Source organism: Pseudorca crassidens, chromosome 20 (genome assembly GCF_039906515.1).
Source record: "Pseudorca crassidens isolate mPseCra1 chromosome 20, mPseCra1.hap1, whole genome shotgun sequence".
Taxonomy (NCBI): Eukaryota; Metazoa; Chordata; class Mammalia; order Artiodactyla; family Delphinidae; genus Pseudorca; species Pseudorca crassidens.
The window spans coordinates 8009483-8037254 of NC_090315.1; the positions used below are offsets into that span (position 1 = coordinate 8009483).

A 27772-nucleotide genomic window follows, 5' to 3' on the forward strand; every position below is an offset into this window, starting at 1 on the left:
AGTGGTTGAGAATCCGCCTGCCAATGCAGGGGTTCACGGGTTCAAGCCCTGGTCTGGGACAACTACTGAAGCCCGCGCGCATAGAGCCTGCGCTCCGCAACAAGAGAAGCCCGCGCACTGCAACAAAGAGTAGCCCCCGGTAGCTGCAACTAGAGAAAGCCCGCGCGAAGCAACGAAGACTCAACGCAGCCAAAAATAAATAAATAAAATTTAAAAGAAAAGAAAAGAAAAAGACTGAGTATTCCAACTGCTGAGACAGAGGAGGGGGAGATGTGGGGAGAGTTACTGTAGAGAAACTGGCCCTCCATCTGCTGTGTTAGGGAAATCCCTCAGCGCAACGAGTGCTCAAAGTGGGTTGTTAAAAATATTTATTGACCCTTTGCAAGATGCCAGGCGCTGTCCTAGGTGCTGAGGACAGAGTGGCAAGTGAAACAGACCAAGATCCCTGACGTTCTGGAGATCAGATTCTAATGGGGAAACAAATGTTAAAGATAATAAGTAAATCACCAGTATAGAAAGTATCACTGGGACTTCCCTGGTGGCGCAGTGGTTGAGAGTCCGCCTGCCAATGCAGGGGACACAGGTTTGAGCCCTGGTCCGAGAAGACCCCACATGCCACGGAGCAACTAAGCCCGTGCGCCACAACTACTGAGCCTGCACTCTAGAGCCCACGAGCCACAACTACTGAGCCCGCGGGCCACAACTACTGAAGACCGCATGCCCAGAGCCCGAGCTCCTCAACAAGAGAAGCCACCGCAATGAGAAGCCCGCGCACCACAACGAAAAGTAGCCCCTGCTCGCAGCAACTAGAGAAAGCCTGCGCGCAGCAATGAAGACCAAACGCAGCCAAAAATAAATAAATTTATTAATTAAAAAGTATCACTGGGCTTCCCTGGTGGCACAGTGGTTGAGAGTCCGCCTGCCGATGCAGGGGACACGGGTTCGTGCCCCGGTCCGGGAAGATCCCACATACCATGGAGCAGCTGGGTCCATGAGCCATGGCCGCTGAGCCTGCGCGTCCGGAGCCTGTGCTCCACAACGGGAGAGGCCACAACAGTGAGAGGCCTGTGTACCGCAAAAAAAAAAAAAAAAAGTATCACTGATTCTAAGAAGCACGTGGTTTACTACTGATGACATTAATTATGTCGTGTTAATTTCAGTTAATGAAATGTTAGAAGATGTCAAGTGCTATGGGGAAAAAATAGATACAGGTAAAGGAGATTGGAAATTCCGGGGGAGGATGGTTGACATATTCAATAGGGTAAACAGGGTAGACTTCACTAAGAAGGTGACATTTAAGCAAAGATTTGAAGGAGGGGAAGTGAGTAAGGTTTTCTGGAGGGGAAACACTTGGACAGAACAGCCTGTGCAAAGGCCCTGAGGCAGGAGTATGTCTGGGATGTTTGAGGCACAGCCAAGAGTGAAGGAGGGGGAGTGAGAAGAGATGATGTCAGGGAGGGGACGCGGCCTAATCATATAGGGCCTTTCAATTCTGTAATGCCTTTGGTACCTCTGATCCTTTGATCCTACCTTTTTTTTCCTGTTTCCCTTATCTCTCATGTCCTCCCTTCCTTAGGCTGCATAGATTCTGTGGTCAACCACCATAATCGTGCCGTTGCACAAACAACATTAATGCCCTTACTCTTTCTCCCTCAGTCATACTTGCCTGGCAAAACCCCAACTCTGGTTAAAATGAACTCACTGCCTCTGTGTGCCTGCTCTCACCCAGCTGAGCTTGTGAGTGGACACACTTCAGATGTGTGACTGCAAACACTCAGAACCAAACTGCAAGGCTGTCACAGTTTTCTTCTCCAGTCCCTAAGAAATCATTTTCTCACCTTCTTTCTCTAAACCTCTAGAAGCCCTCGCCCTTTTCGTTCTCACTTCTTCTTTTGCTGAAAAAACTAGAAGCAGTCAGAAAGAAACGTCCCCATGCTTGCCTTGGGGACACTACTAGCTCACCTTCAGAGGCACACTGCTGTCCCTCCCATGACCATGTTTGGACAATCTGTAAGAGGCCAACCCCTCCATATAGGCACTGAATCCCTTCTCCTCTCCCTATTCAAAACGTTCCCTCTTGCAATGTTTCCTTCTCTCTCTTGCATCATTCTTTGTACAATGCTTAAGCCTTTGTTCCTTTAGGATTCCTCTTCACTGAATGCCCACACTTCCCCGCGGTGCTGCTGAGGATGCTTCCTGAAACTTGCGGGTCCTAGGCCCTCCCTCTTTGCAACTTCACCCTAAAGATCACTTTCCTCCAGCATCTACCTAAGGGACTTTCCTGCTACAACATCCTAAAGGAAACCCAAGTTCAAGAGGTGGGGCCCCAACCATTTTGAAAGCGGACCTTCTGGCCTTACTGAAGCCTTCAGATGACAGCAGCCTCAGCTGACATCTGTCTGCAACCCTATGAGCCAGAACTGCATGGTCAAGCTACTTACAAATTTTTAACGCAGAAAGCCCCCCCCCAAATAATAATAAATGATTATTTCTGCCTTAAATCACTCAGTTTGGGGGTGATTTTTACACAGCATTAACTAACTAGTACACTCTCCCAAGTTTGCTTTCCTCTAGGTCTACCCAGTCCTTGTAAATGGAAATAACATTAACACAGTTGTAATCATGTAAATGAATTGCTTTCCCGGCAGATTCTTGGGCTCTGTCTCAGGCCTCTGGAATCAGAATCTCTGAGGGTGGTACCCAGAAATCTAGGGCACGTTTAAACTGGGTTTTTGGGTGCTCCTAAATATTTGAGAAACTTAATTATGGAAAAGGGGGCAGACAGAGAGACACTGCAAATTATTTTTATGCTTTTTCAATGGTGGTAGGGCTATGGACTTTTTGTGTGTTTCAGTATTTTCCAAATAAAACAATAGGAATCAGGGGTCCTGACACTTTGGCAGTCCCACTTAACATGGGGCAGAAGACGTCTGGTCTGACCCTCTCTTCCTTCCCCCAGACCTTTCACAAACGTCCCGCCCATACATTTGTTTGCCCCAGAAAACTCTTGTGGTTAATGAGAAAAAATGAAGTGAAAGTTATAAGTAAAGAATGGGTAAGGGAGGGGCACAGGAGACTCCACCACCACCGAAGTCGGGAGTGAGGCACGCCAATACTTCCGGCGACCCTACCAAAATATTTGGCACATTCCTCCCAAAATACCACCCATCACTCCCACATCACCCACCAAGAAACTCCGTGTCTTAGTCACCTCTCAAACCTGGAAGTAGGCAGTGAACAGGGCGCAGTCTCGGGGAAAGAAAACGGAGCCGCAGGACGCCTGGGTCCACACGGGTCCCCAGAGATGTCTCCACCACCGCTTCAACCCCAAAGCCTCCAGCTCCTTCCGGCCCAATGGGACCAAGTTTGCCATTCAATACTGAACTGGCCGCCTAGAAGGCATCCTGAGTGAGGACAAGCTGACTGTGCGTGACCTTGGCCCCGGGAAGGCTTGAGCCTGGGAGAAGCCCACCTCTAAGATTATCTGGTTTAGGGAGGGGCTTGAAGAGGCGGGGCCTCCAGGGTAAACGGATGGGGCTTTTGAATTGCGAGGCAGGGCTTCCTGGGGACGAGGGCGGGGCTTCCCAGACAGGGGTGGGCCTTCTCAAGTTACAAGGCAAAGCTTCCTAGGCAGTTGGAGTCGTTTACAGATGTCCTCAGACCTGGGATTCATGCCTTGGTTTGGGAGACTTCAGAGACATGTAGGTAATGTCCTCCCGGAAGTAACTTACTCCATTTGAATCTACCCCAGATTGGGGGACTCACAGGTGCATCGGTGATTTTTGGGGAGGCCCTGTGGGAGCCCAGCCTGGTCTTCACATTTGCCCACTTCGATGGGATATTGGGCCTCGGTTTTCCCGCTCTGGCTGTGGGAGGAGTTCGGCCCCCGCTGGATAGACTGGTGGACCAGGGGCTTCTGGATAAGCCTGTCTCCTCCTTCTACCTCAACAGGGAATGGCGGAGGGTCTACCTTCCTCTGAGTCCTAGCCCCAAGAAGGAAGTTCTGCCCTCCTTCAGGAAGTCACCGCCCCAATATAAGAAACACATGAACCCTATTCATAAGTTCCACTCACTAAGCAACCCCTTAAGACCCACTAAAGAAACTCACCATCACTTAAAACGTTCCATGTTTCAAACTCAAACCAGGAAATTCCATGCCCTACCCCATCAAATACTGAATTTAAGAACCCCATCTTCACCGTAAAGAAATCCCAATTCCATTGGAGAACACATGTCAGAAGTCAGGAATTGCCCATTTTAATCTAAGAAGTTACATTTACCTTTTAGGAAGCTTAAAACTTATGTTTAGAAAGCCCAAGCTGTTATCCAGGCAGTCTCCAGGCAGGAAATTCTGTGCCCCTTCAGTTATCCGGACGTCCAACCCAGGAAGTCCCACCCACCTCTTTTTTTTTTTTTTTTTTGGCTGCAACTTTTGCCCCCTGCAGTGGAAGGGCGGAGTCCTAACCACTGGACAGCCAGGGAATCCCCCCCCCCCCACCTCTTAGTAGATCCTGACCTTCCACACTTCCAGGAAGTGCCGCCCCCACCCCCCGCCTTCCTATCACTTTCAGCCAACTGAGGAAGTCTAATTCCCCGGAAGTTCTAGACATGCAGTTCAGAAAGTCTCGTCATCCACTCGGGGAGACTGATTCCTCACAATCACGCCTACCAAGGCCAATTCAGAAACCTCAATGCTCCACTCCCCCCAAAAGTTCTACCTTCTACAGTCAAATCAAGAAGTCCTATGCCCACTTCAGGAAGCTCCCAAGACCCTAAAATCCTAACCTCCACCAAGAAAAGCCCCATTTCTCTTCACTTCTTGCCTTGCTTCCAGTCCCAACATCAAGGCTCTGCCTGCATCCCACTATCCCACCTAGAACCCAGACACCACCCCATTGGCAGAAGTCCCTCCCTTGGCCACTCCTGCGGCTGGCAGGAGAAATGCCCACGACACCTACAGCTGTCTGCCTCTGCAGGGACCCTGAGGCAGCTGATGGTGGAGAGCTGGTCGTGGGTGGCTCGGACCCAGCACACTACATCCCACCCCTCACCTTTGTGTTAGTCACGATCCCTGCCTACTGGCAGATCCACATGGAGCGGTGAGGAACCTGGCCTCCTAGGTCTGGGAGGAGTGGGCTAGAGCCTAAAATCCAGTGTCCTGGTGTGAAGGGAGCCGAGGACCCAGACTCCTAGGTCTGATGGAGGAGGGATTGTGGGCCGGGACTCCTGGCTCTGCAGGAGGAGGGGGCTGGGGGTCTGGCCTCCTAGGATGCTGGCTCTAATGACTGCCTCCTTCTGCTTCACAGTGTGGAGGTTGGCACAGGGCTTACTCTTTGTGCCCGGGGCTGTGCTGCCATTCTGGACACAGGCACGTCTCTCATCACGGGACCCACTGAGGAGATCCGGGCCCTGCAGGCAGCCACTGGGGGAGTCCCCCTGCTAATGGGGGAGGTGAGGACCTGGTGTCTGGTGGGTGTGCGCTGGGGAGGCTAATAGGGATTTAATGGTGGACATTGGGCAGGATGCTCTGGCCTGCGGGTGGGAATCGCATGGCTAAGAGGTATGCACGGGCTGAAAACACTCGACCTTGTGAGTGACAGGCCAGGGGTTAGTGAGGGGAAGCGAGGACACCTCCCAAGTGTCTAAGTGACTCCGGGGACAGGACAGGATGAGAGTGAGTAAACTTATAATTAGTATAAGACTAATTACATACACATATAGGCCCAGTATGGCCCGTGGGCCACCAGTTTTTGATTTTCAATTAGAGGAAAAGAGGTTTTGATCAAATGGGAGCCTAGGGGAAGTGGCAACAACTATATAGGAGTGAGGGAAAAGCCAATAAGGCTACAGAAGACAGTAGAGCTTGACCACACAAGGTCCTGAATACCTAGCTGCTCAAAACGGACATTTCCCTGTTGCACTGGGAGTCATGGAAAGAATTTGAGCAAAGAAGGACTCCCTCGTCTCTACTTGCTCCTCTTTTCCCTCAGTACCTCATCCAGTGCTCGAAAATCCCAACGCTCCCTCCAGTCTCCTTCCTCCTTGGCGGGGTCTGGTTTAACCTCACGGCCCAGGACTCATCCAGGTAGGTGGCAGTCACAATGACCCGTCAGTGACGGGTTGAGAGGGTGGGGCTGGGAGTGAGACATCACTAGGGCAAAGCAGGAACCACATAAACATTTCTAGTGCCCACGGTAGTGGGCGGGGCGAAGCTCTGGCTCGTAGGAAGAAGGAACACCGGTGGGCGTGACACGACACCTGTGATCCGTCTTGTCGCCCTGTAGATTCCTCGGGGTGGCGTCCGTCTCTGCTTGTCTGGCTTCCAGGCTCTGGACATGCCTCCGCCCGCAGGGCCCCTCTGCGGGGCGATGTCTTCTTGGGCAGCTACGTGGCCGTCTTCGACCGTGGCGACAGGAAAAGCGGGACGCGACTGGGGCTTGGGCGCGCTCGAGCTCGTGGAGCAGGACAGTGAAAGCGTGGGCTTGCGCAGGCGCAGTTCTCCGGTTGAGGCCCTGGTTATGCGCATGCGCATCCCCCATACTCAGTAAAAATCTATTTCTATTAAACTTACCTGGGTCTCTTCCTTTTTTTTTTTTTTTTTTTTGCGGTACGCGGGCCTCTCACTGTTGTGGCCTCTCCCGTTGCGGAGCACAGGCTCCGGACGCGCAGGCTCAGCCGCCATGGCTCACGGGCGTAGCCGCTCCGCGGCATGTGGGATCTTCCCTGACCGGGGCACGAACCCGTGTCCCCTGAATCGGCAGGCGGACTCTCAACCACTGCGCCACCAGGGAAGCCCCCCTTTTTTTTTTAAGCGCGTGATTTTTTTCAGAAAAAAGTTAGTGTCCGGCTCTCTGGAGTTGAGAAAGAAAGGAAGGAGAAAGGTATCATTCCTCTCCAAGGCGCACACTGGTGCGAGGGTCCTATACTACGAAGCCCATGAAGCCTCTCGCCTACACTGCCTCTCCTCAAATGCACTCGACGCCGCGGAGCATCACGGACGTTGTAGTCTAGGCGGTGTTCACGTCCTAACGGGGGCGGGCGCAGCCACAACACGCGTGGGAGGCAACAGGTCGCGACGGCAGCGACAGGTGGCAGTGGGGGGTGGCTGAAATCGTAAAGGATTTTCCAACCCTTGTTCTAAGGGGAGGAGATACCATTCCCGCACACTTAATCTCCTGTTCTTCTCTACCCTTGGGATTCCCCGGGTTGGGGGGAGCTGGGCTGCCCCTCCTCCGGCGATGATGTCACTACCCTCCTCCGCAGCCTCTCGCTGCCCAGAGCTGCGGGGCTGGGTCACCCCTCCCCCATCGCTAATCCCGGATTCCCCCATCCCCGCCCCGCCTCGACTTGGGGTGAGTACGGGGGAGGGGGAGAAGGCACAGGGTCCGGGGGCGGTAAGACAGCCCAAATCCCAGTTTTGGAGGCGGGGGACTCGGGAGAGGAGGACTCAAAGGTTACAGCGGAGAGGTAATTGGAGGGTCTCGGGGGACCAAGGATCGTAGGCAGAGTCCCCACATTTTCAGCTTTAGTGCCTGGAAGATCGTCTTTCCTGGATTTAGAACTGATAGGAATGGGCGCGGAGGAACAAGGAAGGGGTCTTGGAAGTCAGGAAGGGGAAGACCCTTCCCCAATTCCAGGGCTTTGGGGAATGGGGGAGGGAGAGTTAGGAGGCGGCGCCAAGGATGACTGAGGTGAGAGTCTGGGGCTTTCAGGAATTTTGTGCCTTGAAGGCCTGAGAAGGCATAGACTGGGAAGGAGGAGGGATGGGGAAAGGGTCTGAAGACGCGAACAGACATTGGCCTCCCCTCCCCTGGTGTCCGTCGCTAAAAATCGAGTCCACGTCCCTCTGGCCTGTTTGCCGAGCTGGGTGTCCCATAACCCAAGCCCTCATTATGCCTCCAGAAGCCTCCCCTATGGGTGGAGAATTCAGGCTCACAAATCCCCGCATACCCTGGTGGGGCCTGGAGAGGGCCATGTGGGAGTGACGGCACCCAAATTTCCCAGGGCCTGATGGAGTCTGGATCATCCTTGACCGAGCCTCTTCCCCCAATCCCACGGTCTTTAATCCCGAGTCTCATTCCCTATTCTCCCCTCTTCCAGCCTCCTCGCTCCCCCCACCCCATCCCTGCCTTCCCCACTTCCCTCTGCCCCAGCCCGCACCTGCCTGGCTGCTATCAAAGGCTGAAGAGAAAAGTAGAGTTGGGTAGGGTGGGGGGAGGGTATAAGGGAGGATGGCTGACTTAGGTCCTTACCCTAGCCCTTACTCCCAGCTCCTAGTGCCTACCCAACGCCGGCCCCAGCATCCACCCCCACGCCCCACCTGCCTAGAAGCCTCACTCAACCCAAGACCATTCCCTCACCTCAGGATTCACTGCTTCTGCCTGGGGATACACCAGAATCCGGGGCAGAGCAGAGTAGGAAGCCCCGATGTCTTTTCTCTACCCTCCTGGGTCCCACGGGGGCTTGAGGACTGCCTGAGAACAGTGGATCAGGGGGCAGTGGGGGGAGTTGAGGTAAACTACCTCCCTGGTCCGCAGGACGGGCCCCACTTCTGCAACTCTCTGCAGTGACGCAGCCTCGAGTCCTGGCCAGGTTGAGGATTAGAGACGGTGATGAGGTGAGAGCCTGAGAGAAAGGGACAGAAATCCAGAGGGAGGGACAGAGACTGAAGGACAGCAGGACAGAGCCCCAAAGAAGTGGGGACAGAGACCCAGAAAAAGGGGGACAGGGATTCAGAAAGGGGTGAAAGAGGCACGGGGTGGGGGTGGGGGATAGAGGCCCAGGGAAGGGAAAGAAAGAAAAAGGACAGAAAGAGAAAAAGCAGTGACAGAGGGGGAAAAGAGACGGAGGAGGGGAAAAAGACACGGGGAAGGAGGTAGTAAAAGAACAAGAGCTAGGGGGACGGAGACCCAGATGGATGGGCAGAGACCAGAGAGAGGAGGGAGCCTGGGATGCCCTGGGATGGCGGGGTGGGGGGGGGAATGGAGGACAGAGACACAAAGAGGAGGGACAGAGACTGGAGGGAACAGAGACCTAGAGAGAGGCAAATCCGAGAAAAAGGTCCAGAGGTCAAGATGAGACTGGGGGTGGGGAGATCGAGACACAGTCAGGGGAGAGGAGACAGAGGCTTAGAGAGAAGAGGGGCAAGACTCAGAAGGAGGGGGACAGATACAGAGAACAATGGGACAGAGAACCAGAGGGAGCGCAGAGTAAGGAGGGGCCAGAGCCTCAGAGGAGTAAGGGCAGAGACAGGGGGACAAATATTCAGAAAAGGGGAGAAAAAGAGACACTAAGAGACACAGAAGCGGGAGTCGGGGTGGAGAGGGAGGCGATACCAACCAGCCGCCGTACCTGCAGAGGGAGGAGGCGGGCTGGGAGCAGTGCAGACCTGGGACGCCCGCAGCCCCTGACCCACCCACTTCCCTCCCACAGGCACAGCCTCCTGCCGCCGCAGCCCCAGCCGCAGCCGCTGGCCCCGCCCCAGCCCCCGCGCCTGCGCTCTACCACCCGGGGTCCAGTCCAGCCCAGGGGGCGGGGCCTGACAGGCTCCGGGGCCGTCTGCCTAGTTCTGGCCCCGCCCACCATTGGCCCCGCCCCAACTTTCTGCCCTCCCACCAGGACTCTCTGAAACCTAATCCCGCCCAATTTCCTATTGGCCCCGCCTATTGCCTCAGCCTAGACTTTGTTTCCCGGCCTTTTGGTTTCTCCCCTCCGCCTCTCTTAAGACTCTCCTTACCAGTTCTCATCCATCCCTTGGTTCTGCTGGCTGCAGTCCGCCGTTATCTAGACCTCGCCCACTTTCCCTCACCTCGTTCCCCCTTCTAAGGCCCTACTGACCCTTAGAACTATCTCCCAGGTTCTCTGGCCCCCAAGACTTCCCGTTCTAGGTCCCACCGCTCCGTCCATCCCGGTAGCTTTGTACTCTGCAGGTCTCACCTTTTCCTTAGCCATTCTCTACACTCTTAGCCTGCCCCGCCCCCACCTAGCCTGGTTGCTTTCAAATCCCTTAAAGCGCCGCTCCTCCCTTAGTCTTGCCTTTCCACAGCCCATTCAAGACTTATTTTACCATTCGTGGATCCCACCCACCTCCCGCAGTCCCTCCGAATCCTTCCTGACATTCTCCCGGCCCAGCCACGGCTAAACGGGCCGCGTTTGCAGCTCCGACCCTTCCCCTTCTTTTCCTCGCCTCCCTTAGTCCTAGCCAGAAGCTCTCAGGTTTTCAGGCCTCGCCCATTTCCGCCCCTTCTCACTGGGTCTCAGTCCCTGTTCCCCTTGCCGTGTCCCCTTTCTGTCCAGTCTAGTGCCACTCTCCATTTCCAGTTCCCGCCCCTCATTCAGTCCCGCCCCCTCACTCTCCCAGCCCAATTAGGACTGTTTCTAATTTCTGTGGCGCTGCCTCTTCTTAAGATCCGCTCTGCCCCGTCCAATCAATGTTAGGAGCTCAACCCGGCAGTCTCCATCTGCCCCACTTCACCGGGTATTGCTTGCCGGCTCTTTAGGTCCGTCTCTATGCAATCCAGACGGCCGCCCCGACTGTGGCCCTGCCCCTGACTCCGCCAGTCACGGACAGTCAGGCCCCTTTAAATAGCTCGGACCTGTCCCCTTCCTCTGCCCGACCCGCTCCTTTTCTTAGTTCTATCAGATCTCTTTCTTATATTTAGCCCCGCCTCCTCTGTTCTCCCAGTGCTGCCAAACCAGGCAACTTTAGCCTCCCATCCCGCCTTAACACCTCGCTCGGCCCCGCCCCTTATCCCAGAAAGACCCAATCGGTGTGTTCCATCTGCGGCCCCGCCCCGACCAGCTAGGCGGAGTTGGAGTCCGGGCCCTTCTCTCAGCTTTAGCCCCGCCCCCCACCTCTTCCCAGGCCAATCAATTCAGTTTCTCCCTCCCTGCGGTCTCGCCCCCTCCCTCCATCACCTCCTATCACCCAATCACATCTCTCTCCCCTGCGGCCCCGCCCCCTGATACCCCGCCCCTCCCTCTCCGCCCCCCATCCAATGCTGAGCTCAGTCTGCGTCTCATCCTTCCGCGGGCGCCAGGGGTCCAGCAAACAGCAGCCGGTGTCGCCGCCGCAGCCGTCCGAGTCCCCGCTGCCGCTGCCCCCGCCGCCACCGCCACCGCCACCGCCACCGCCGCCGCTGCAGCAGCAGCAGCAGCCTGCGCAGCCCGGCCCCGCCGCGTCCCCGGCGGGTCCCCCGGCACCCCGCGGGCCCGGGGGCCGGCGCGCCGAGCCATGCCCCGGGCTGCCGGCGGCGGCCATGGGGCGGCACGGCGGCGGCGGTGGCGACAGTGGCAAGATCGTGATCAACGTGGGCGGCGTGCGCCATGAGACGTACCGCTCGACGCTGCGCACCCTGCCGGGGACGCGGCTGGCCGGCTTGACGGAGCCCGAGGCGGCGGCGCGCTTCGACTACGACCCGGGCGCCGATGAGTTCTTCTTTGACCGGCATCCGGGTGTCTTCGCCTACGTGCTCAACTACTACCGCACTGGCAAGCTGCATTGCCCGGCCGACGTGTGCGGGCCGCTCTTCGAGGAGGAGCTCGGCTTTTGGGGCATCGACGAGACCGACGTGGAGGCCTGCTGCTGGATGACCTACCGGCAGCACCGGGACGCCGAGGAAGCGCTCGACTCCTTCGAGGCACCCGACCCCTCGGGCGCCGCCAACGCTGCCAACGCTGCGGGCGCCCATGACGCGGGCCTGGACGACGAGGCGGGCGCGGGCGGCGGCGGCCTGGACGGCGCGGGCGGCGAGCTCAAGCGCCTCTGCTTCCAGGACGCTGGCGGCGGCGCCGGGGGCCCGCCAGGGGGCGCGGGCGGCGCGGGCGGCACGTGGTGGCGCCGCTGGCAGCCCCGCGTGTGGGCGCTCTTCGAGGACCCCTACTCGTCGCGGGCCGCCAGGGTGAGCGTACTCTCGGAGCCCCCATCCCCCTCCCCTCTCCTGGAGCTCCCAGACCCTCAGAAACGCCCCATCCTCGCCCTTAATCCCTGGTCCTTCCCAGCCCTTCCTGGTCTCTCGGCCTCCCAGCCTCTTAGTCTCCCATACTCTGAACACACCCCCGTCTCCCGGCCATCCCCAGATCCTCAGAAGATCTCTTTGTCACCTTGAGAATACTCCAGACCTCTCTAAACCCCACCCAGCTTATCTAGGCCATCGTAGGCCCTTAGAAACTTCCTTTCTGACCATGAATCTCTTAAACACACCCCCTGAACAACCCCACATCTGCCTTTCCTGGACCCCTCCTGAGACCCTCAGAAGACATTTCCTCAACCCTGAGTCTTCTTAGCCCCTTTTAACCTCTTCTCACCTCTCTTGGCCACCCCTCAGACCCTCAGAAGACCCTTGTCCAGCCTTCAGTTTCTTGTACCTCCTTAGATCCTCAGAAGACATCTCTTTCTAACCCTCAAAGTGTCCCAGGCCCTGTGAATACTGTCTCCACCCCCTGCAGACCCTCTGAAGCCTGCTCTCTAGCTTCCAGTCTTCAGTCCTGAAGCCTCTCCCAGCACCTCTGATTCTCCTTCTGCCCGTCTCCACATCCCCTCCCTATCTCCAAGTTTGAGTCTCCTGGTTACCTTTGAACCCCCCTTGCTTATTCTGCCCTTAAAGTCTCAGAATAGTTCCCACCCCAATCTCAGAGTCCCCTGGACTCCTCTGAACCTCCAAACCACTTGCTCTGGCTAGTATACTTCCCCCTCACTGCAACAGAGTCTTGGGGCTTCTTCTCTCCTGGGACCCTGCTGCCCCCTCTGTGTTCACATCCCTTCCTGCATCCTCCACACCAACTCCCCTCCCGAGGATTTCCCCATACAGCTCCAGACTTCCCCCAAGGCTTTCACACTCCTCCTCAATGTCTCCAGAAGAGTCCTGAGCCCCCATGATATGTTTTTCCTCTCCAGAACTTCCCATATGCCCTCCAGAATAGCTTCTCTCTCATCCACAGATTCTCCCAACTTCTTCCTTCATCTTTAAACTGCATAGCCCACTCTCTATCTCTGGGACGCCCTCCTCCCACCCTCAGCCTCCCAGCCTCTTTCCTAGTGGGTAAATGACTTTCCTTCCCGCTCCAGAACTTTACCTAACCTCAATCCTTGGGACCCTCCTCAAGTTATCAGCCCCCAAACTTCCTCCTCAAAATAGCTCCCAGGTCTTTCTGATCTACCTTGGTATCTTCCCACCTGACGCCCCTCCCTAGGCCCTGCTCACTTCCCCTTTCCTAACGCCCCCCCCCACTACCCATTCCAAAGCACAGGACTGGGCCTCTCAGACCCCCCTCTGCCCCCTGCAAAGTGAACCAAAGAGCCCACACTCCAGCCTTCTCCTCTCTCCAGTCTTATCTCTCTCAAAATTCCATATTTCCCCCAAAGCTCTCTTCGTCTCCCCCCCAAAAAAACTTTCCTCAAACATCTGTAACTTCCCAGGCTAAATAGCTATCCTTCCCCCTGGTTCTCATTTGAACCTCTTCCTCCTCTTAACTTCCTCCCTGTGTTGGAGGAGAGAGGACAGTTCAAGATGTGGGGGTGGGAAATTAGAGAGAGGAGGGAAAGAGGAGAGACTCCAGGCCCCTTTCTAGCCTCCTGGGGACCCAAACACTCGGAGGAGGCGGTCCGGCACCCTCCCCCCACCGTGCCGCGTCCTGGGCCGGCCAGGAAGGACACGGAGGACCCGCAGTGCCGCATTCGCACTGGGGGAGGGAGCGAGGGGGAGGGGGGCCGGAGGCACCGCATAAAGTTTGGTCCCCGGGAAGCGCTGAGTTGGCAAGATTTGGGGTTGGGTGGGGGGGAGGTGGGGGAGAGGAGGTGCAGAAAGGACGTGGCCCTATATGCCCCCTCAGGCCTCTGAGCGGCACCCTCCCCCCATGGCCTGGGGAGCCCTTCCCTCTTGTGACCCCATTGAAGTGTTCTGAGGTGAAACTAGGGGTCTGGGACAGCTATGGGGAACATTCATTTACTTTACAGATGTGTTTTGAGTGTCCACGTAGTGCCAAGCATCTTCTAGCCGCCAAATGAGAGTTTGAGAGTTGAGAGTTGAGGCCAACGCAAAGTGGAGGGTCCGACTCTACCTCCCCCTCACTCCTCTCCCCATAATCTCCTCTTTCCTTCTTACGGGGACTCCATGCCCTCCTACCCCTTCTGCTTTTGAAGCATCTCGGGACAAGGGGGTCCTGACGCTGTCCAGCTTCTAAGCTGCGCACTGCGACGGGTGCCCACCTTTCTTTCTGTGTCCCGGGAGGGAAGGAGTTAAGCAAGCTCCTGGCCTGTGGCCTCCCGCTGTGAAGCGGCACTGCGGCTGCGCACTGCCTGCTCGGCAACGGCCTGGAATGGGTTAAGACAGCTCTCAGGCCTTGCGGCTGCGCACTGCGGTGGGGGAGCTGTCCGTGGTGCTGCCCCCCGCGCGCCCCGCCCCCTGGTCCATCCGGCCCGCCCCCACTGCGGTGCCGCAACCTGCGCCCTGCGCCCGGCTCGGAGGGGGGCGGGGGAGCACCAGGCATGCGCTCTGCGGAGGCCTCTGGCCTCTTAAACCACTGCGGAGAAACGAAGAGGGGGGCGGGGCAGAGGGCCAGAGTTGAGCCCTAGCCCACCCCAAGATCTAGGGTCATGTCTGAGGCGGACGCTGGCCCGCCTCTCGGCTCTGCACTTCAGATTAAAGTCAAGGTCTCCCAAGCCCGGACCTTGCCCCCCATCCTGTGGAGGAAAGGGAGTGCTGAGAGGGACAGTGCTGGCCCGGGAGCCAACCCTGGCTCTCCTCCCTTCTCTGCCCCCCAGGCCATCTCTCCTCTACCCATCTGATTAAAGCCCCCTCTGCCTCAAAGCCCATCCCCTTCCTTCTCTAAGGACTAACCCCACTCCTTCGACCTCCCTTCTACATATCTGATACAGCCAAGTACAATTTCTAGGGGCCTTCTCCAAGAGCTTGACCCTGTCTCTTCTCAAGGCCTTCATCAAAACCCACACCATTGGGCTCAGGACCATCTTGAAATGAACCAGGCACCCCTGCCCCCATATCTCTGAACCTCTGACAAGCCCCTTCACCTCTCCTTGGGCCTAGCCCTGCCCTCTCCCCTTGCCCTATGTTCAAGCCCCTGACATTCCCTTCCTTTCCAGAGCCTTAAACCCCACCCCTATCATCTTCCCTTTTTTCAGTCTTGACCCTTCACCTCCTTCTTCCTTCAGGGACCTAACATCGCTCCTCCCCTCTGTGGGTCCAACTCTGCGCTGTTCTCTCTGGGTGAGGGCCTCACTCAGCCTTCTCCCTTTTCTGAGACCCAGTCATTAGCATCAAGGTCCTTAAACACCGGCACCTATCTGAGGCCTCAACCTTGGCTCCCTTTAACTGATGCCGCAACACCCTAATAACGGCTCAAGCCTTACTAAGTTCCAAACACTAGACCAAGCACTAGTTTTGGAGTCAGGCCCTTTGTATACTCATCTAATGTAATCCTTACAATAATCCTGTAAAAAATTTGAGGTTCAGAAAGATTAATCTCCTTGCTCAATTAGGCAGGGAAAAAGCTGGATTCAAACCCAGGCTTTCTTACTCTTAACCACCTCCTGGTTCTGCCTCCGACCCACCTTCTCCCCTTCGCCTTCCCTCAGCTCCAAGCTAAGCCCCAAAGCCTCTGAGACACAGGATGTATGATCTTAGTCTCCCTACCCACATCCCCCAGCAGAATGCTTGGACCCTGCCAGGGACCCCTGAGATACGACACAGGGAACAGGAGCGGGGGGGATGGTCTAGGAGACAGAGCAAGGAGGCAAAAATTGCTGTTTCCAGGAAAGAAGTGGCCCATCTGCTGCTGCTTCTGGGGCCAGCTCTTCTCCCGAGCTGGGGGAGAGCTGCCTCTGATCCTTTTGCAAGATTTAGAGAGAACAGGATGCAAGAAGTGATGGAGGCACTGGGGTTGGGACACCTGGGTTTCCCTGGAGTTTGTGTCTGGGAAAGGGGCCACTGGGAGGGTCTCAGGGAGATGGCTAATTGACCAGATGCCTGGGTCACCTTTTGCTCTCTCTCTCCTGTCCTGCCCCGCAGTACGTGGCCTTCGCCTCCCTCTTCTTCATCCTCATCTCCATCACCACCTTCTGCCTGGAGACCCACGAGGGTTTCATCCACATCAGCAACAAGACAGTGACGCAGGCCTCCCCGATCCCTGGGGCTCCGCCGGAGAACATCACCAATGTGGAGGTGGAGACGGAGCCCTTCCTGACCTACGTGGAGGGTGTGTGTGTCGTCTGGTTCACCTTTGAGTTTCTCATGCGCATCACCTTCTGCCCAGACAAGGTGGAATTTCTCAAGAGCAGCCTCAACATCATCGACTGTGTGGCCATCCTGCCCTTCTATCTGGAGGTGGGGCTCTCGGGCCTCAGTTCCAAGGCCGCCAAAGACGTGCTGGGCTTCCTGCGGGTCGTCCGCTTTGTCCGGATCCTGCGCATCTTCAAGCTCACGCGGCACTTCGTGGGGCTGCGCGTGCTGGGCCACACTCTCCGTGCCAGCACCAATGAGTTCCTGCTACTCATCATCTTCCTGGCGCTTGGTGTGCTCATCTTCGCCACTATGATCTACTACGCTGAGCGCATTGGCGCTGACCCCGATGACATCCTGGGCTCCAACCACACCTACTTCAAGAACATCCCCATCGGCTTCTGGTGGGCCGTGGTCACCATGACAACCCTGGGCTACGGAGACATGTACCCCAAGACGTGGTCAGGGATGCTGGTTGGGGCGCTGTGTGCCTTGGCTGGGGTGCTCACCATCGCCATGCCCGTGCCCGTCATTGTCAACAACTTTGGCATGTACTATTCGCTGGCCATGGCCAAACAGAAGCTGCCCAAGAAGAAGAATAAACATATTCCCCGGCCTCCGCAGCCCGGCTCGCCCAACTATTGCAAGCCCGACCCACCGCCACCGCCCCCGCCCCATCCTCACCACAGCAGCGGCAGCATCAGCCCTCCACCACCCATCACCCCGCCCTCCATGGGGGTGACTGTGGCAGGGGCCTACCCACCAGGGCCCCACACGCACCCCGGGCTGCTCAGGGGGGGAGCGGGTGGGCTCGGGATCATGGGGCTGCCTCCTCTGCCTGCCCCTGGGGAGCCTTGCCCATTGGCTCAGGAGGAAGTGATTGAGATCAACCGGGCAGGTGAGGAGGGGGCGCGAGGGGTGGAGGTGGGGGGCACAGGCAGAGGTGGGGAGGTTGTGAGGGGGGCAGGAGGTAGTTGCTGAGACTCCGGAGAGATGGGGTGGTCAGCAACAGAGACGGAAGAGAGGACAGTGAACAGCAATTGCTGAGGCCAGAGAAGAGGCACGGAAATAGTGATGGAGAAACAGAGATTTCGTGTGAAGGAGAGTTTTGGGGAGAGACAGACTTGCAGCCAAGGTATTCAGGGGAACCAGGGGGGTGGGGGGCAGAGCGATCAGCCATATGGTGAGAGGGACTCAGAGAAAGAGAGATGGGGGGGCAGTTCAGAGCACAGGGAGAGAGTCTCACATGGGAATCAGGGGCCAGAGACCGAGGACAGGGCACTGTTGCAGTGTCTGATGAAGGAGGTGAGGGGAGAGGAAAGTTGACTGAGCCTGTGCTCATCTCTCCCCCCCCAGGGGAGTCTGTGTCTCAGAGGCAGTGATTGAGGCATCAGTCCCAGGGAAGGGAGAGGCTGGGGGGCCCCACCCCCATGCCGTAAGTAGGTCAAGAAAGGGAGCTGGGCTGCCCGGCCCCCATCTTTCTCCCTCAGCCGCTGACCCAGTTTCACACCAATTAAAAATAGCTAAAGTCAGAGCCTGGGGGACCCCCACCTCCCCCCTCCCTCATCTGTCACCTTCCCAACGCCTCCCACTGTGCCCTTGCCAGCGTCCGACACCCCTCCCTAAACTACCACCTCCCAGCCCCCTGCATCCCTCCCAGCCATCCCTCCAAACCTATCCGAAACCATGCACCCTACCCCAGCTGTGCCCTATTTGGTCCACTTCAACCAACCATCCCACCCTCCACTCTGTCTCAGCCTCCTTCCCAGCACCCAGTTCACTTCCCAACCACCTCTTCCCCCCGTCCCTGTCCCTTCAAACACCCGACACCCTACCTCAGTCCTGCCCTTCTCAGAACCCAACACCCCGCCTGACCCCCACTTCCTAGCCTTCAACGCCCTTCCCTACCCTTTTGTCCTTCCCAACACTCAGCACCCTCCCCACCCAGGACCCGCTCCCCAAACCCACCAGCCACACCCCCTAGCCACCTGCACCTCCATCACCTCTCCTTGCTGACCTTGCCCTCTCCATGAGTTCCCACACCTCACTCTCTCCTTTGTGTCTCTGTCTGACCCTCGGGACACAGATCCTCGCCCCAACGGGGACCCTGCAGCAGCTGCGCTTGCCCACGAGGACTGCCCAGCTATTGACCAGCCCGCCATGTCACCAGAAGACAAGAGCCCCATCACCCCCGGGAGCCGGGGCCGCTACAGCCGGGACCGAGCCTGCTTCCTGCTCACTGACTATGCCCCTTCCCCTGATGGCTCCATCCGGAAAGGTGAGGTGCCCTCCACTGGCCCCCTGGGACCCTCCCTCTCCTCCCCTCCCCCAGGGGAGGGGAGAGAGGGAGATGAGGGAGGAGGTGCTGGACTTCCCTTCCCCCATCTCCTGGCCCCAAATTCCCTCCCTCTTAGACGCCCTCCCCCAAATTTCCTCACCACTGACCCTTCACCTGTCTTTATTCCATCTCCATGTCCCCCCCCCCGACCCTCTGGCCTTTTCCCCCACCCCCAGCCACTGGTGCTCCCCCACTGCCCCCCCAAGACTGGCGTAAGCCAGGCCCCCCAAGCTTCTTGCCCGACCTCAACGCCAACGCTGCAGCCTGGATATCCCCCTAGTGGACGAACCCCCTCCCCCCAGGGTAAGTAGCCCCCACCCTCTGAACCCCCTCCCTCCTGACTAACCCATCTGAGAACATGCAGCCCCCATTGACCAAGACTCCTGTCCCCTCACTCCGAACAGCTCCATCCAATTAACCCCCAGCCCTGACACTGGCCCCACACCCACCTGCCCAGGACCTGCGGTGCCCCTCACTAACCCCTAGAACTAAGCCCACCCCTCCCCACCATGTGCCTGACCTCCCTCCCCGCCCTTACAACTGACCCCCATTCTCAGCCCCATCCACATCTCTCTCCCTGCCTCCCCCCTTGGTTTTGCTTTTGTTTATTTAACCAAGAAAATGGGGTACACACCCAGGACATTCTTCTGGGCGCAGGTTGGGGTGGGACAGACTCAGCCACTCACGCAGTCCCTTGTGGATTGGCCAGCACTGACAAAGCACACACAGGCTCCCGGTGCAGCGCTAGGCCCAGGGGACTCAGCAGTGAGCAATCCAACCGCACCCCCGCCCTCCACGAGCTCTCAGGTTGGGGGAGAGGCAGACACAGACCTAGAACTGAGGCCGAGAAGCAGGGCTGGGCTGAGGAGCCTTGTCCCAGGATCTGGGGAGAGGCGGGTCTGCTCTGGGGCTTCGTGAGGACGCACCTGAGTGGGGAGACTGCAGTTCAGGAGGCTGGGGAGGAGGCTGGGATGAGGGTCCAGGGGGAGAGGACAAAGCCTGAGCCGGGGTCAGGGCATTGGGGGTGGAGAGGAAGGAAAGAGACAGAGTCGGGGGGCCAGGGGTCAAGAGAGCAGGGTCAGGACTGGCCAGTGGGGGAGGTGAGGGAGATAGAGTGAGGAGACGGTAGATGAATTATTCAGCAAACATAACGAAGCACTTTCCACGTGCCAGGAATCCAACATATATTCTGTAATCCTCACAACAACCCCAGCTAACCCCTAACTTCATTCATTCATGCATGCATGCAGCAACTGATGATTGAGGGTAGAATTCCAGGCACTGGAGATTTAGCAGGGCACAAAGCAAGAATCTGCCATCACAGAGTTGCTACTCTAGAGCCTGGGTCAACATACTACAGCCAGGGGCCAAATGTGTCCACCAGCTGTTTTGTAAATAAAGCTTTATTGGAACACAGCCACTGTCTACAACCGCAGACTGGAATAGTTTCGACCGAGATGGTATGGCCCACAGAGCCCTGAAAATTTTGACCATCTGGCCCTTTACAGCGAATGTCTGCCACTCCATGATTGGAGGAAGCAGAAAACAAACAAAAGGATAATTACTCTGGCCAGGTCAGAGAAGGGGTGAGAGTCTTTCTGAGAAGGTGACATGAAATTTGAAAGCTGAAAAAGCTCCAGCCAGGCAGAAGAAACAGCAAGTGAAAAGGCCCTGAGGTGCTGCCTGAGGTGCTGAGGTGGTGGGATGAGCTTGGTCTGTTAAAGGAACAGCGAGGAGGGAAGTGTGGCTGGAGCTGAGTGGCCTAAGGGAGAGGGGAGGAGTCTGGGGGGGAAGGTTTTTTTGGCCATGGTGAGAGGCTGGATTTGATCTTAAAAATGATGGGAGGCCACCTGAAAGCATTTGATCTATCGCTTATTCATTCAACACATGCCTGTGGAATCTCCCTTCGCAATACAGAGATACATCCTAAAGAATCCCTACTCACAGCCTAAGGAGATGCCACGGCAGGACTTAGGGAGCCTCCAAGGACAGCCGCATCTAAACCCCCTTGTCTTACAGAAGTTCAGGGAGGTCCATGGCCAACCCCCAGCCACAGAGCAGATGGGGGACAAGAACCCAGGCTTCTGGGGTCCTAGTCCAGAGGGGACTGTCTGGCTCTTCTTGTTCTATCCCCGGACCTCTCCTTGTTGCAACCCACCCCCCACCTCCATCATCCTCCACTTTCATCTCATTACCAACCCCCTGCCTCCCCGCTCCCATCTCACCCCTCGCCCTGCTTGCACCCAGTCCTGTTACCCACCTCCCTTTGTTCCCCACTCCCAGGTCTGGATGGGCCCCTATGGAATTGAGGGGCAGGGGGAGGGGGGAGGATTCGGGAATGTGGGTGAGGGAGGACTGGGGGGGCCGGTGGGGGGAGTTCCCTGCTTCTCTTGCCTCGGATGCCAAAATCCATTCATTGAACTCAAATTATGGCTGGAGCTGATGGGGCTGACTGAACTCCCTCCCCCAAGGTCCTGGATCCCTCCCTCTTCCACACGCCTCCCTTCCTAACTAACCTTCCTCCAGGACCCACCCTCCACTATTACCCCCCAACCAAGATCCTTCCTCCTGACCTGACCCTCACCCGCCCCATGACCCCTCCCTTCTCCGTCTCCCCTCACCAACCACCTGATTCCCGCACCTGACCTGCACTCCCCCCTCCTCCCCAGCCCTCCCCTTCCTCTTTCCTTCATCCTCCCCTTCCCCCTCAGCCACCCCGGAAGCTCCTTCCATATTTGATGTCTCTGGCCGCCCCCATTTCACTGCTCCCCTCCCCCGGAAAACACCAGAGAGGAGGAAGAGATCTCAGCTTTTCTCCGTCCCCCCAACAGTGAGGCTGTGTTGGGGGGTTCCCCCTGCCCACCCGCCCCCCCGTGACTCTGTGTATTTCTGTCCCCAGCTCTTGTCACCGCCTGAGACCTCGTGAGACCCTCGGTCCCCCCCTGCCCCTTCCCCCCAGGTTAGCAATTGGGAATGGCTGGGAGGGGGTGTCCCCAAGATACTGGGCTTCCAACCTCCCCCAGGCCCTCTCTCCAACAGTCAAGATGCCCTCGTCCAGACAGACCCCTTCGTACTGCCTAGCAAAGCCCTAGAAGAGCCCAGACAGTGGCAGAACTCTTCAGACATTCCTAAGTTTTCAAGAAACCCCACATGTGCCCCTAAGCCTTAGATCCCTTTGACTATCAAGACATTGTCAGGACCTTCCCATCAGAAGGTTCTCGTTTAAAGGCTTCTTGACCCTTTAAGATACCCCATTACAGCCTTCAGCTGAGTCTTGCCCTCATCAGACTGCTCTAGGAGCTGCCCTCCTGCACCACCCCCGCCCCGCCCCGGGAGGAGGCACTGCCAACTTGTGCTCCATTCAGCCCCTCACAGCGTCCCCACCCGCCTGTCTTCATTTCTCTACATCTAGGTTAGCCCCCTCCCCACTGCAGCCCCACCCATTCCCTCCCAAGGCCTCTCCACCGGCTGCTCCCCCACTGGCATTCCACCCACGCTCCCTCCCCACGCCCCTGCTGCCCACCATCTGCCTCGCTGCCCCCCACCGTTTTGCCTCAGACGAGGGGGCCAACAGGGGGGAGGGGAGTTGAGGGGGGCTGCGGTGGGGGTGGGGTGGGGGAGGCTCGGTGGCTGCCACCCTGCCTCCTAACCCTGAGTCTCTCCCCCCTCCCCATGTCTGAACCTTTCTCCTTGACGCCGACTGACTGTCCAATTTGTTCACTTCTCTCTCTCTCCGTCTCCTTGGTCCGCCTCTGTCCATCTCTCCGTCTCTTGCCATCTGTCACTTTGTGTCTTGGTGTCTGTCTCTCCATCTCTTATCCTCTCTGTCTCCCTCACCGTCTCTCTCACCTGCCTTCTCTCTCTGACTCGCCCTCTCCATCTCTTCCTGTCTCTTGCCTTTTCCTGTCTCTGTCTTCTCTTTTTCCATCTCATATCCCTTCTGTTTCCCTCCTGCTTCTCTCTGTCTTGGGGTCCCTCTGTCTGTTGGACCCTCCCCCTGCACCCCTATCTCCTCGATTCCTCCCCGTGTTTCTGCCCTTCGCCCCCCCCCCCCACCCAGGTTACGAGAAATCCCGCAGCCTGAGCAGCATCGCGGGCCTGAGCGGGGTGTCCCTGCGCCTCGCCCCCCTTGCCACTCCCCCTGGCTCTCCCAGGGCCGCCCGCCGCGCTCCCCCAACCCTGCCCTCCATCCTCTAGCGCTCCCTTCCCCCCCGTGGGGGGACTCGGGGGTGACAGGGAAGAAGGTCAAAGGAGCTGGGGGTGGGGGGTGGGGGAAAGGGTTTTTTTTTAAAAAAATCAAACAGTTATTAATAATATGCAACCGAGACGACGATGCCAGCAGACACCCCCGGGCCCCTCACCTCCACCTGGGCCCCCAGGATGGAGGAGGGGAGGAGCCAAAGCCCATCCCCCCAACTATTCGCCCCTCCTGAAAAAAAGCCTCAGGTCTCCATGAACCATAGGAACCCCCCCGCCCCGAATCGACTCGTGTAAATACGTCCAAACTATATCAATTACATTTTGGGGCGCCTCCCCACTACTCTGCATGCCTCCCCAAAACTGGATCCCCGCCCTCTCCAACTCCACCTCAGCAATAAGCCGCCAGGGGCTGCATGCTGCGTGCGAGGGAAGGGGCATTCTGGGAAGCGGGTGGGGACCTCCATGTGGGTCGGGCTAGCCTTTAAGCTACCGGAGGGTCTCCTAGCCTCCTACCCTTCACCCCAGGAGGGCAACCCATCACGAAAAAAAAAAAAATAGCAGCAATGTGGGGGAAGGAGGAACAGTCACCCAAACCAAAAACTGGAGCCGAGCTCAGACGGTAGAAGCGGAGGCACGGGGGGAGGGGTGGGCTGAGGACAGCTGCTCCCTCAGCCTTTAGGAGCATCCCTCTGGTGAATTTCACTCTTTCCTCCTCTTCCCCCACCCCCCACCCCACCCCCGGGGATCTGCTCGCCTCTATTGCTGCATGGACTGAGACCTCCCATCCCAGTATTCCTGGGATGCTCTGGCCCTAGCACACAAAATTCCCCAACACCCCCTCCAGATTCCCATCACATGAGGCCTGCCCCCAGAATTCCTGAGACTGAGTCTGGCATCCCGCATCCTCCAAATCCCCACACGCTCCTGGGACTTAACCGCTGCTGTCCGCACCGCGCCCCCCCCGCCCCCCCCTCACCGCCCACCCATTCCCTGAGCTGCATCCCAGCACCTCAAACCTCCAAGACTTGATCCAGCCCTTCAGCTCACTTTCAGCCTTTGGGATGCTTCCAAATCCTTCCCACACTCTGGACATTTCCTGGACACCCCTAAATCTGACATCAGACATCCTCCTCAGGTTCCCCTGACGCTAGAATTTTCAAGATAAGCTCAATCTGTCTGCAATTCCAGGGAACCAGACCTTCCCGGGGCACCCCCTTTCTTATGCCTAACCCTCCAAGAGCCCCTTTCTTTAAATGGTGCCCCAAAGGCACCTTCTTCATAGACGCCAGTGTTTCCCAGAGAGTCATATTTGTACCCCTGGCGATGTGCTAAGGTTTTAGGCAGTACAAGGACAAACACTTATTTTTAAAGTTTTGTCTTTCCTGGCATTTCGCACATAATTGCTGCTTGGCCAGGACACCGTTTATTTAGGTTAGAGGTGTTTACATTTAAAATGTAGAGGCTGTTCCCTAGTGGAGGGACGCTGGAATATCAGAAGCTTGGGAAACCACATATCTACCTGGGCTGGGATCCCAGCTCGCCCTTCCCCGGCCTTCTTCAACCCCCCACGTTCGCGGGTGGAAAATTATTTCTCATACCCCATCCTGGCTCAAGAAGGATGCGCTACCTACCCCAAGCCCAGGGACCATATCGGTCCCAGAATCCTTAAGGGACTACCCCTTTTGGAGCTTGGGGCCCATGGAATTAGCAACCTCCCTCCCTCTGCTCCCACGGCCTCAGGAACCCCCCACCCCCCGCCTGAGGATTGGTGGTGGGGGTGTCACTGAGCACGATTCTTGATACAACGATTCCTATGCAAGGGGCATTTTTGAGTCCGCCCATCCTTCCCTTGGACCCTAAACCCTGGCGAACCAGGGGTGAGGGGTGGGGCGGGTTCTGGCGGGAGCGGGGTGGGGCGGGGCAAAGGGCTAGGGGCTTTAAACACCAGGGTATGGGGTTGGAGACTGATTATATTGCCAAAGGGTTTAACTTCTTAAAGCAAAACAAAACCCCAGATACCCCTGACCCTCACGGAAGCCGAACGGTGCAGGGAAAGGGGGTGAGGATTTTTCTAAAGGGTACGGACCTCTTCCCAACGTCTCCCCACTGCTCGCCAATCTGCCACACGTACCCAGCTTTTTAGTTCAGCTTTTAAAAATAGTCACAACCATTATAAACCTCTACACACGTTATTCTTGTTCCCCATCCCCCAAGTCAACAGTGTGGGATTCGGGGAGGGAGAGAGAGAGCTAAAGGGACAACTTCCAAGTCCCGACTCTCCTTTTCCCCCCGGCCGCCAGGGTGCCTGCAACTACACGCATGCGCTGCATGACGCGCTCCCCACACGCATGTCGCGCCCCTCCTGCGCTCCGGGAACGCACGGACACGGGGCGGGGGCGGGGTGATTGGGGAAGGAATGAATGGCGGGGGGTCTTTCTGAATACAGCGGCTCCTCCCCAACACACACACAGCAATAAGTTTCTCTCACTCAAAAGTGGGCGGGGCGGGCCTGTCCTGTTGTTGGGGTGGGGGGGAGTGGCAAGGGGGCGCTCTCAGGGATGGGGGAGGGTGCCCGGAGTCAGTCTGGGGAGGGGAGGTCTGCAAATCGTCCAACTCTGGTGCTAATGGCGGGTCTTCTCAGCCCACCCCCAGGGCAGGGAGGGAGGGGTCGGCACGGACCCTCCCCCAAGCCTCCCCCACGCCCACCCTGGGTGCATGAACCGCCCGTTGCAGAAGCTGCCGCATGTCACCCCCCCCAAATAAAAAGTGTCATGCCCCCTTCCCACCCACCCTCTCACTCCCCACCAAAATAAAAGTTTCCTTTTCATTTAAAAGTTTCATCCTCTTTGTCTCCAGAGAAGGTCTCCTGATGGGGCTAGGGGCTCTGGGGGCAGACAGAAGGTTGGGACAGAACAGCAGGGTCGTATTAAGATGGCAAGGGCCTGCACTTTGAGGGTCCAGACATCCCCCTCATCGCCGGCTCTCACCTTGTGATTTTGGCGGGGGCAAGTACCTGCTTCAGTTTCCTTGATGGTAAAAATGGGGATCCACACCCCTAACTGGAAAGTCTGTGAGGGCACCTGGGTCATGTGAGCTCCCGGGTCATGTGCCGGTGACTAGTCCCCAGAAAAGGAGTGTGGGCTCAGCAGTTACCCACTCTGAAGTCAGACTGGGTTCAATTTCTTAGTAGCTGTGTGTCCTTGGGCAAGTCTCTCAACTTCTCTGGGCTTGTTTCCACCACTCTAAAAGGGCGAGGGGGGGTGATCTATTAATTCAGCAAACATACTAAGGCCAACTACGTGCCAGGCACTGTTCTAGACACTGGAAGGCAATGAAATCCCTGCCTCTAAGGGTTGTGCTGAGGGTTGAGACTAATGTCCCAAGTTTAGCTCAGCTAAACAAATAGTACGCAGCAAACAGCTCAACAGTCACCACTATCATTGCTTTGCAAAGACTCGAGGGTCAGCTAGAGTGCAGCAGCCCTTCTGCCACTCGCTGGTGGAGAGGCTTGGAGCAAGGGACCCTGGAGCACTGAGCCTCAGTTTCCCGTCTGTATAATGCAGGGGATACTTTGGAGGAAGGTTGGGTGAGGGGAAGATGAGTTCTTTCACATTAAATGCTGGGTACATGTGAGGTCCCCCGACACTGGTCAGTTGGATTAGAACCAGCAGACTGCCCCCCTCCACTCGCTGCCCCTTGCCCACCCTGTCCCCCTACCCCTGCAGGAACACATACAGCCCCCGAGGGGTCCAGTCGAGGTTGGAGTTTATTTCTGCCAGAGTCTGGAGCCTGGGAGGGTATGGGGGCCTCCTCCAACTCCCATGAGATACTCCAACTGAACTGTGATCACACAAGAGCAACCAGAAGGGAGCATGGGGGGAGGGGAAGGCGTGAGGTCCCCTTATCTTGCCCCTCTGCAAGGGTCAAAGGCTGGTGGTGGCCTGGGGCTCAGGGTGCTGTTGCTCAGAAGTTCTGGGGTCAGTGACTAAGTGGAGAAAGACACAGGGAGAGAGAGGGAGAGAGGGAGCGGTAGGGGGAAGGGGGAGGGGGAGAAGAAAGAGGGAGGGGGAAGGGGCGTGGGAAGCCCTGGCTGAGGAGGGCAGGGGAGCCATGCTCCCTTCCTAATATAGATCATTCATAACTGAAGGAAGGATTTGGAGCTGGATGGGACCCCAGCTTGCCAACTATACCCGAATTTCTCCCAAGCGAGAGCGCCCCAGTCCCTTCCTCCCTGCTTGCCCGCTCCTCTGTGTTTAGGGGTTCACGGGAAGTCTCAGGCGACCCCCCCCCGCCCCCACCCCCCGTGGGGTTGATAAGTGCTGTTATGCCAGAGGGTGGCACCATTTCCAAAGTGCAAGAAGCCAGAGGGTTGTTCGTGGGACAGGCACCAAGGGGGCCAGGGAGGGAGGGCCCGGTGGCTGCAGGCAGGGTAGGGTCACTGCGTTGGAGCCGCAGGGGACCCTTCGGGCTCCGCGGGCAGTGGCCCAGCCCCCGGCTCCGCCTCCTCCGCCGCCGCCTCCTCGTCGGACACCACGCCCTCCTCCAGTCGGAAGACCTGGCGCACTGAGCGGGTGGTGAAGGTGAGGGGGCCGCGTCTGCGGGGAGGAGAGACCAGGGGGCAGAGAGAAAAGTGAGAGATAGGGAGATATGGAGAGACAGAATAAAATGGGGAGGGGGGCACAGAGAGATGAGGGGACAGCGAGATACTGGGGTTTATGGAGCGACGGTGCGCATGTGCGGGGTGGTGGCCTTACCGAAGCCGGTTCCTCAGCGTGTTCAACTCCCGGTTCATGGACTCGGAGGCCTCTGTGACATCCTCCAGCTCGTGTTGCAGCCTCCGGCGGACTGCCTGAGCCCGGGACGCCTCCTCCTCGGCCTCCTCCAGCTGCCGCTTCAGCTGCTTCACTCGAAGGTTCCCCTTCTCCAGCTTGGCGTGAGCAGGGGGGCCGGGTCATTTCTCTGGGTGCTACCCTCACCCAGAGCTCCCCACAGCTCATCC

The 27772-nt window shown here is 57.4% G+C and overlaps 3 protein-coding genes across 11 annotated transcripts in view; 2 read left to right on the forward strand and 1 right to left on the reverse strand.

Annotated features, from left to right (window-relative positions):
• The first annotated feature begins 1995 nt into the window (after positions 1–1995).
• On the forward strand, positions 1996–9542 carry NAPSA (napsin A aspartic peptidase). The gene is given in 9 exon segments (XM_067720762.1): positions 1996–2010; positions 3303–3425; positions 3752–3957; positions 4977–5099; positions 5307–5451; positions 5991–6089; positions 6285–6354; positions 6357–6515; positions 9433–9542. Coding segments are annotated over 9 exon segments (1050 nt in total).
• KCNC3 (potassium voltage-gated channel subfamily C member 3) lies at positions 7217–22903 on the forward strand. 4 transcript variants are annotated; one of them, XM_067718983.1, is made up of 6 exons: positions 7217–7352; positions 9433–11900; positions 16026–17133; positions 18322–18513; positions 18750–18876; positions 22634–22761. In XM_067718983.1, the coding sequence occupies exons 2-5, from the start codon at positions 10998–11000 to the stop codon at positions 18851–18853; spliced, it is 2307 nt and encodes a 768-aa protein (XP_067575084.1). In that variant the 5' UTR covers positions 7217–7352; positions 9433–10997; the 3' UTR covers positions 18854–18876; positions 22634–22761. The 4 variants fall into 4 exon arrangements, with proteins under 4 accessions (XP_067575084.1, XP_067575083.1, XP_067575085.1 ...); XM_067718982.1 differs by lacking the exon at positions 22634–22761 and adding an exon at positions 21473–21508; XM_067718984.1 differs by lacking the exon at positions 18750–18876 and adding an exon at positions 21473–21532 and having other exon boundaries at positions 7218–7352; positions 22634–22769.
• Positions 22904–26521: 3618 nt separating this feature from the next.
• The window catches only part of MYH14 (myosin heavy chain 14), a 91111-nt gene continuing 89860 nt past the window's right edge, over positions 26522–27772 (reverse strand). For all 6 annotated transcript variants that reach the window (XM_067718938.1, XM_067718936.1, XM_067718937.1 and 3 more), the window contains 2 exons: positions 27528–27700; positions 26522–27368 (listed from right to left, as the gene is read on the reverse strand). In XM_067718938.1, coding sequence (XP_067575039.1) covers positions 27209–27368; positions 27528–27700 — 333 coding nt within the window. In that variant the 3' untranslated portion in view covers positions 26522–27208. The remainder of the gene's footprint in view (positions 27369–27527; positions 27701–27772) is intronic.

Excerpts from the sequence above, each read along its gene's own strand:
- KCNC3 (XM_067718980.1), top strand. The coding sequence starts at position 10,998 with ATGCTGAGCTCAGTCTGCGTCTCATCCTTCCGCGGGCGCCAGGGGTCC. Across the intron at positions 11,901-16,025 it reads ACTCGTCGCGGGCCGCCAGG|TACGTGGCCTTCGCCTCCCT; the intron begins GTGAGCGTACTC and ends CCTGCCCCGCAG. Across the intron at positions 17,134-18,321 it reads GATTGAGATCAACCGGGCAG|ATCCTCGCCCCAACGGGGAC; the intron begins GTGAGGAGGGGG and ends CTCGGGACACAG.